Source organism: Anneissia japonica, unplaced genomic scaffold, assembly GCF_011630105.1.
Source record: "Anneissia japonica isolate Jap-2015-1 unplaced genomic scaffold, ASM1163010v1 scaffold287745_len380231_cov175, whole genome shotgun sequence".
NCBI classification, from domain to species: domain Eukaryota; kingdom Metazoa; phylum Echinodermata; class Crinoidea; order Comatulida; family Comatulidae; genus Anneissia; species Anneissia japonica.
In genome coordinates, this window is record NW_022744415.1 from 82,927 (window position 1) to 92,892 (window position 9,966).

At 35.7% G+C, this 9,966-nt stretch overlaps 1 protein-coding gene across 1 annotated transcript; it reads right to left on the reverse strand.

The window, feature by feature from the left end:
* Window positions 1–5,559: 5,559 nt before the first annotated feature.
* On the reverse strand, window positions 5,560–7,718 carry LOC117119657. Its single transcript, XM_033264489.1, has one exon. The coding sequence runs from the start codon at window positions 7,605–7,607 to the stop codon at window positions 6,801–6,803; it is 807 nt and encodes a 268-aa protein (XP_033120380.1). The 5' UTR covers window positions 7,608–7,718; the 3' UTR covers window positions 5,560–6,800.
* Window positions 7,719–9,966: the final 2,248 nt, after the last annotated feature.

Consider the following 9,966-nt stretch of genomic DNA (forward strand, 5'->3'; position numbering starts at 1 on the left):
ATTTATTTTTATACAATCCTTTTGGTTTATTCAATAGACCAGTATATAATATATTTTTGAGGCGATGGTGGTAAATACCGCGTGGAATTGGGTATCATACCGTCTGTAACCAACCGTCAGTATTAGAATGATAAGAATAAAAGAGAAAGAAATGGATGATGATGACGACAATGATTTTATGATGAAATGAAGATGATGAGATGATGGTGATGATAATGATGAAAAGGAAGAAGCTGAGGGAGAGTGATGATGTAAGGAGGAAGAGGATGGGGACGATGAAGATGATAAGAGAGATAATGGTGAAGATGATGAGGACAAAGATGAACATGATGACAGTGACAAGACGATGATGAGGATACAAATGATGGCGAGAAGGATGTTGCGTATGCGGATGATGATGATGAGAGGAATTATAAGAAGGAGGGAGCCTGTCGCGGTGGTGCTGCACGGCCGTTGTGGTGGTTGGTTCTCATGGGCCTAGTCCAACTTTCCCAAGTCACCCAACTAGGACAAATATACTTTACTATTATAGTGTCCAGGTGATAAGCAAAGGTATCAATAACTATTTTGATAGACTTATACGATATTCATCAAAGCATCCGAACATGTATTTTCTTTTTCCAGATGAAAACATAAGCGATCACAGGTATTAGTTGAACAAACCCAGCATGTTGATTCATTCATAGATGAGCTGATTTATTATCATTTTCTATTTTATAATATTCAAAACCACAATGTTTATTTTGATTATCCATTGAATTAATTGTTTGACACATATATACAACCCACGTGCTCTCACAGTTTTGGCAATTGTAACAGTTTCAATTAGCAACACAAGTTGTGGGAATATTATGTTTATGTTAAAAATGAATTTCAGTAAGATAGGAAGTTTATGTATAGGCGGTTGACGATTTCGCTTTTATTGAAGTCCGGTCATCGATAATCAGTTGATGATTTGTGTTTATCAAACCTGGTAATTATCAGTATACAGATGTGGATATATTAATTTGACGGACCGTCGTTGAAGCAGATTAAGAATGGATCAGTTCAAATCAAAAGACATCATATCAGTCGAATATATATGCAGGTTCGAATATAATCATGACGTCAGTTCGTGGGAAATCAAACACGTTCCAGAACTTAACATTTAGAATGCAATATTGCAGTGATTATGATTATGAATAGGTTTTTGTAATTGTCGGGTCCTAAAAATATTATCGAATTCTTTCAGATCACAGAATGCTGTTGTTTTTCTATTTGCTTATTTTGTGATAATTTTAGTAAGTACCCTATGCAGTTTCGGAAACAGCCTGACCATTTACTACCCTCTTTAAAAATAATACAAATATTTCGAAAATCGAAAAAAATTAAATACACTGGAACTTCCTAGGCCGAGAAAACAATATCACTCAAAAACAATATTCATTTATTTAACAACCCCCCACCCCCGCCCAATAAATCCAAACATAAAACTAGGAAACAAACACGCAGAAACGACTTTTCATCCAGAAATAAATTAATCGCTTATTTTCTCCCGGAATCTGTCTAGGCGTCCTAAAGGATTCCGTCCTCGGTTCTCTTTTTCTCTTTAACTCACAGCGTTATTGTGCTTAATGGTCTGTGACTACTATATGTAGTCTCATGTTTACATCATTGCAAAACGGCAGGGACTGTAGTGAACCAGATTGTGGTGTACCAGTGGCGTAGCTACGGGCAGTGCAGCCAGTAAAAAGCACTGGGGCCCAGGGCTATTAGGGACCATTCATAAATAGACCTAAAGATGATAATTTAAAATAATTTCCAAATTAATTTTTAAGAAAAAAAGAAACGGCCAGCGGGCCCCTCAATAATATTCGGTTTCTAGAGAAGTAATTATTGATTACTGTGTTGATTTCAATTAAGTGGTATATAAGGGGAGGCCAGCCGCCTGACCCCCCTACTTTTTAGGGGGTCAGGTCAGGGGTCATCTTACGATGAATTTTCTGAGAACTTTAGGGAATTTATCACTTCAAAGGGCCCGGCAATTAATCTTGCACTGAAGCCCTTTTCGCACATAGTTACGCCACTGAGGTGTACTTTCAGCCCCTACTCTTCCGAAAGATGCAATGGGTTCTTAAATGTGCACACGTGCCAGAGGTGTAGACTAGACTTCTGGTTTTAAATCCTTATTTGAGAAGACTTGAGCGTACTTCTCGAATTATCGCCGATGTTAGTGCTACTTAACCGCTGGCCACTCGACTCGTCCACAAGTTAGGTTGTAGGCAATTATGCCGTAACGACGAGGGGAGTCTTACATTTCATTTATTTGATGTATTTTATTGTCTATTGTAATTCCTTTTCTGTTGGTTTTCTCTCCACCAGTAACAACAATTTAAAAGGCTCAGTGCCCGCTTGTGAAGTGCTCTTACCACGCGACACCATCCACTCAACGAAACCCTCCACTGGCTACCTGTCGGGCGACGAATTGTTCTTGGGGTTTCCTAAATTCCAAACAAAGACTTATTAACCAACGCACCCCTTCACACCCCTTCATTCTTTGCCTCTTCGATGTGAAACAATTTGCCCTCTTTGTCAAAAATTGACTTGGCCTACACAAGATCCAAGTAAACTTCATTTGAAAACGTGTTTTTTTTTTTTTAAAACTAACTTCATCATTTTCTATGAAAAAAATTGCGCGTTTGGTAATTTTTCGGAGCCTTCCAGTTGACCTAGAATTATTAGGCCTATTATTATATTATTAGGGCTGATACCATGAGGCGTATTGATTATTGTTATTACTAGTCTTGTTATTATCATATCATCGTCACAATTCTTATTACATATCGTCGGCTTCATAGAAAGTGAAGTCGGTAGAATATGAGGAATAGTTGGAAAGAAAGGTTTGTAATATCATGTGTTAACGTGTGATTTAGGATACCTTTGACATAATTTAATCTTAATGACTATGTTTGATTGATGATTTATATAATATGCCTCTTACATCTAAAGATGACTTGTTAAAAAACCGATCAGTAGGCCTATGTGTTCGTATCACTGTGCCAGATTGGCGTGTCCAGGCGTGTGGCAAAAAGCAACTACTTAACGATCACACAATAGTGGGCTTATTTTGTAAGACGTTAGAAACAAAACTTTTAAGCAAACAAGGACTACAGTAAACGCTACATACAGGACGAATTCTGCACGTGGGCCTGTAATTATATTTGTACACAAGTCAAAGATCAAACACTAACCTAAAGGGGTGTAAAGTGGCTGACGTATAAACTACACATATGCCTATGCTGTAGACCTGTATTAGTCCTATAGGTAAACAGTTTAATAAGTAGCCGTATTTAGTCTATTATGATACAATTAACAAAATACAGGCAACACTTTAGAGTATAAAGGCATTGGCCTATGTATTCCACAAGCTTTTATCACTACTGTGACTTCTTTAGTTGATTTGTAAAGGGACGTGTGGGTCAGGGTGCGTGTGTTGAATTACCGCAAGCCAGTAATCGCTCAGGAGACATTGGATGCCTAAACGACAAATGTGTTGTACTAGTCCTATACTGTATATATATTAAACCAGGGAGCAGTTATATCTAATCAAATACTGCACTGCAGGACATCAATAATAGCAACAGAAAGATAACTATATGCGGGCTCAAAATTAAATATTAAGCCAGTTTCTGAAAGAGCCACTGTAAATATAACATAAGTAATACCACCCTACGGTCCATTCCACTAGGCGGATGTTTACGCAAGTATACGGTATGGAGTATTATGAATGGTTGGTAGTGATAATATTTAACGCTAGGGTGGTCATTGAGTTTGAAACCAGTCGCAATGATATCTTCCCACGAAATGTGTATAGAACAATTGCAGTCCAGAAGAAGAAACAATTATAATCGTAACCATGGATTACCTGTTCCATATATACGGTATTTTAAGCGGAAGTGTAAAAGAGGTCAATTTTAGTGCACTGTTTCTGAAAAAATATAATAATACAGTAAAACCCCTCCTTAGGGGACATTTTCTGTTCCCTGAGGTGTCCCCGTAGGGTTCTACTGTATATTATAATATGTACTCATCTGCCTATTTCTATCTTATGGAAATGGGTGGTAAGCCTATTAATTGACCACTTTTAATCATAATAATAATTTTAATCTTGGTGAAGATAATAGTTTAATTTTGCATAACAATTATCTTAATTATACCATTTTTATGTTTAAACAAGTTTTGAATTATATTTAATATATATATATATATATATATATATATATATATATATAAATCATCAAAGAAAGGTAAATACAGTGTTCGAATAAAGGACATAATAATACATCATATAGCATAGCTCTCAACGAATGAATGAATAAATAAATAAATGAATAAAGAAATTGTGTAATAAAATGCCTCTGGAGGGACTCGAACCTGCGACCTCTCGCTGTCAAGGCGAGCGTCATAGACCACGGAGGCTTCATGGTTGAACAGATTAAAACACCACCAGATACACTCCATTACACAATGGATACGGCTAGAAACAAATAGGTGGTTTGCTTATATGTATTTTTATACTTTACTAACTTCGATAATTGCTTTTGTTATCATATTATAATTTCATTTATGTTAAACTAAATGGGTGGTTTTTACAGACTTTCTATTATAGTGATTAAGTTTGCGTTTGTGTCCCTGCCCTCCTATTCAATTTATTGTATGTGTATTTTGTATGTATTCCACCATTTACTGTACTTCGTTTGTTGGCGAATAAAGAATAAGAATAAGAGTAACTATGAATGATTATTTATGAAGATAGTGATGATAATTATGATGAAAAACTAATATCTTTTAGCACCAGAAAAAGTAGTGTGACTGCTCACTCAAAATATTTCTGTTCGGCTATTGGGGGATAAGGTGGGGTTGCGCTGTCTTCATCATGTCCGTTGGTGTGTGATACCACCAGATAAAATAGTATAATACATACTCCAATATCGAAATGCACGCCATCGTTTCGGGATTCAATATTTCGACATTAATTATGTCATCATCAGGAATACCAACAGATCGTTTGCCATTCTTCATTGGGACTTATACACTGTATATGATGCCTGAAACGACATAGAGCTTTTAATAGCCCCGTGCTTTTAACCAGCAATTAAATCCATTGTCTTTGTGTTTTAGTTATGTTTAGCCAATTTAATCAAATTCTATAATCAGAGGCTTAGGACCTCCCCCTATCATTCAATTGCAATTCTCTCACTCCTGTATCTTGGTACAATAACTGGTTTGACATTTCACATAGTGATAACTGCACAAGTTTCCAAACATTAGAAAATACATACAAGGAACATTCAACAGGGCAACAACATACACGCTAACTTTGATGAAGAATCTTGATTTATGTCTCACTTTGCTTGTTTTGCACCGTATATTTAAAAGATTAAGATTTCAAAGATGAAACATAAAGCAAGTTGTAGTCATTTTTAGAACTCTGTTATTACTCTGAATTCAGGAAAAAGTAAAAAAAAAAAAAAAAAAAAAAAAAAAAAAAAAAAAAAAACACAAGAGAGAGCAATAACATTTGATATAAAATATGTTTTTAATATTCATTTCATAAATATAACAAAGATTGGAAGACTTTGTGAAATTGTTGGATATCACACAATCATAATGAACGATTCTGTTTCGTACTTTTTAAAACATATAATGTAAAACTATGCGAACGATACAACAATAAAAGGTTTGTGGTAAAGATACGCAAATAACTTGATTGCGTGTTATTATAAAAGCGCATAACGTAAAAAAGATAACATAACACAAACACACGACCGTTGAAGAAAATAACGGTTGTCTCTGGATAGGTAACGCGATACAAGACGTAAACAAGGTGATTATGCCTATAAATAGAAGACAAAGTCTGAGTTATATAAAAGTGCATATATACTTTAGTGTTATGCATGACTAAGAAAAATGTAACTACATAACAATATATATTCTAAACAGCAAAAAAAAAAAAATAAAATGATTTTGTCTTAGCGGTTTGAATACCCGGTATTCAAACCGCTAAGACAAAATCATAATTTTTTCAACAAAGACATTTATACAGTAATTTAATTTTTTCAACAAAGACATTTATACAGTATGTTGTACTATAAAATGAAAGTATAACAGAGTACACATTAAGTAATATGAAATTTTAAGATAATTTGTGTTTATATTATAAAATATTATGAAACACAATTCTTGCAACATCAGTTGCGTGTCGACATTTTTCGATAAAGGCACAGATATAAGGCAAATGCCGATAGTTATAAATATAGATACACACTATTTGTGGTCTAAAGCTTAATAATACTATTGCAGCGGTTTAGGCCTATCGTTCATAGATAATTTCAACAGTACAAAAGAATATAGTAATTCTTCGTCGTTAGATTAACGAAATAACTATAACATTAATTTTTATCCAAACAATTGGATACTCTAAAAGTTAAAAAAAAAAGAACTTAAATTATGTACATACAAGGCAAATATATGCTGGAAAAGTTTCATAGAATGTAAACACTCGACAGAGCACACATTTCCGGTGAAATGAAATGCATAGATTATTCAATTTGCCCACATCGCATTTCTGATTCTCCTGTTCCAATTTCTGGTCATTCTATTGCGTCGTCGATGCGTTTCACCCCGTCAACGCGTCATCCAATACACATTGTTTCTCTGATAGTTCGTCTATAAATTGTTCACAATTATTAAATTTGTTTAAAAAAAAACTAAATTGCACATCTGAATAGTTTTCGTTTCTATCTTGATTAGTATTGCTATCATTGAGTTGAACTCGTTGTTGGAATGATACCATATTTTTTAAATTGTGAAAAATGACTTGTAACCTTCTTCAGTTTGCAGTCCGAAACTTCTTTTCCATTTAGCACATCGGCCATGAATTCTATGTAGATCATAGCGAGTCGGAGTGTTTCGATCCTGGAAAGTCGCTTTTCGTAGGCGAAAGTTGGAACAAACTTACGGAGCTCATCGAAAGCTTCATTCAGGCTGAACATTCGTCGTCTCTCACGGACATTTGCTGCTTTACGCTGGGCTACAGTCGGTACTCGCCTTCTTGTTTTCGGCTTTGTCGGCGTCGTTTGTTGTGGGGTTTTGTAGAAGTCTACTGCTGTATAGTTGTTATTTCCTGGATAGAAATTATAAAAATTCTCCATACCGTTAAACGCCATTTCGTTTACATTTCCAGCGCTAACCATACATGGATCGCTCCACTGTTGTTGCATGCCTACATGTTGTCCGGTCTGGAGGACGGTTCCATGCTGAAGAGTTTGCCCATCGTGCATATGCGATTGCGCAGCTAACCCGTGGTAAATAGGGTCTTGCTGTGGCATCATTTCTCTAGGTGGTGAAAGCATACAACTTGAATCGTAAGCATAACTACATGGAGCCGTATTGCAGGGAACCGATGTCTGGAACATGCTCCCCATGTCTGTGTAAGTGTTCTGTGGGCTTAGTTCAAGTCCCATGGAATCCGAGTCGGATAACGGTGGGCTAAGCAGGAGGGTGTCTTCGTCAGTGGCCACCATGTTCATGAGCTCCTGTAAGCTGGGGTTCTGCTGGGTCATCATCTTTGCAGGCTGACAGTTGCTTGTCGGTCGTGTCAAATTTCGCAACAGATTTCTCTATGCTGCTGCTTCGTCGAAGTGGGCCTACAACTTATGGTTGGACTCTGTAGGCACGTGTTGCTTTATATACACTTTCCTAAACAAACAATTGTATAATTTAATTCACCTTTAGATTGGTGTTTTGCATAGGCCTAACTAATTAAGCCTGAACTTGTAAAAGAAAAGTTACACACGCATGACGAAGCGTGCTACATTCAAATCAGCTGATCGGATCAGCGAATAGGACCCACCCCAGGTGTTGCAGCTCGTGCCGTCCACGTAAAAAGATTTACACTAAGGCTATGATTGGTCAGCGGTCGCACTTTTCTGTTTGATGAAGGTTTAAGTGGGCGGGATTTAGATCCACGAAAACTATCTAATGTTTTGAAAGTTGTCGCGGGGGTCTCGCGTGCCTTATTCTCTCTTCACCTATTGAAGACGACGGATGGTGCCTTTTGATACGTCAACGCTTTGTGTTAGAGTTACTCTTTTAAGTAGAATTACTATTCTCAACCATATACAACCTTGGAAGCTATGTGGTTTTCTGTTGGTACTATAGTAACCCTGTAGTGTCATATTATAATATACCTACCGTGAATGTATTTTTAATACGGCAATTGTGTTTTAATCACGTCGAAGATCCGTGAATCATTGTACATATTGCACACCAATCTGAGTGTCATATTTTATCTTCATTTCTGGTATTTATTATGATATCTATTTTTATATTAAAATGTATTTTGTCTCTGATTTTTTTTTGTAGATGTTTTACTTTATGCTGTGTTAAAAGTTTTGTTTGTATACTTTTATTTGTATTGTTGTATAGGGTCACTTTACGTCTCACACCAACAAATAGCCTATTTATGTATTGTTTGGTGTTTTCGAGGACTTCTCTGGAAATGTATCTAGGCCTATATGTAAAGCATTAATTAGAGAGTTTACCAGAACATTGATCTTGCATATTGTTGATATAAAGTTGTACGGTAATTACATACTAATAAATTTGTAATTGTTTTATTTAGAGATAGGCCTATCGAAAAACGTAGCAAATAAACTCAAAGTTCACTCTTAATAAATAATTACATAAACATATACATAGGGCCTAGATATATTTATGCTTTTATCAACATCTTCTAAATCTATATAATTAATATTTGAATGACAGTATATACCTACCCATCATTCGAGCTGTAGGAAACTATGTACACCTTAATAACTCACATACGTATAGCTCACGGGCAGTGTTTTGTAGCCCTGACCACACAAGCAGTGTTTTAAAAACCACGAGCATTTTTTATTTTATTTAACTGTTCCCTAGTAAACGCTTTTTCATTCCATCAGTACAAAAGAAAATGCATGGGGAGATGGGGTGGGGAAGGCTCAGTGTCATTATTGAATCAATTCTTATATGGGATCATTAAATAGAAATGTGAGATGTTCTGTATACAATTTGAAATTTACGGTTCAATTCACGTACGTCAATTGTTCTCAAAACAAAAGTATAAAATAATTGGAAACCACCCCGAGGGATACCGATATGCTCTGGTATTGCCAGATGATAGGCTTAAGCTTTATTAGGACTACCATATCTCGTTTATGATACGGCTAGCTTAAATAGTACCGTATTTTATCAAGCGCAAGAATTTAGTTACAGTTACCCCAACTTAAGTGAAGAATCAATCAATTTTGAAATGTAATGGGGCGTCAAATTTGATTATATTCAGTGGCTAATTGACCATCCAACCATGATGAACTTGCCTAAACTGAAAGTATTGCGAACGAGTTTCCCACGTATTTGAGTATTAGTTTAGCATTCGGACAGTATTTATGAGGCAGACACCTGGCCTAAGCCAACGCATTAACCATAAGCTCTGTCTTTTCTGGTGCTTCCTCGCGAAGCCGCGCTAAGTATGAACACCGAGTGATGTTTAAGTGAAATACGGGCTACTTTTAAGCACATTAGAGCAGCTGCCATTGGCCGTCTCTCTGTAAATTTCCCAGCAGTCTTTTTACGAGCGCCAGGTTTAAACTGCTTATCTTCGTGGGATAGAAATTTTAGCCCGAGTTTCAGCTTTGTTTGTAAAATAATATTTAATCTAATTAGTAATATATTTTTAAGCGGTAAGTCATTCATATGCCTTATAATTACTTAACTCGATGAGGAAGCCTTATGATTTTTTTATCAAAATTCATCATATATAGGCCTGTAAATAAATAAATAAATATATATAGGCATTATATAGTGCCCGAATGTATAAATATATTTATAGGCTTATACACAGGGGAATCTGTTTCTACAGTTTATATAAGAATGAACTATAAT

Excerpts from the sequence above, each read along its gene's own strand:
- LOC117119657 (XM_033264489.1), bottom strand. The coding sequence starts at position 7,607 with ATGATGACCCAGCAGAACCCCAGCTTACAGGAGCTCATGAACATGGTG.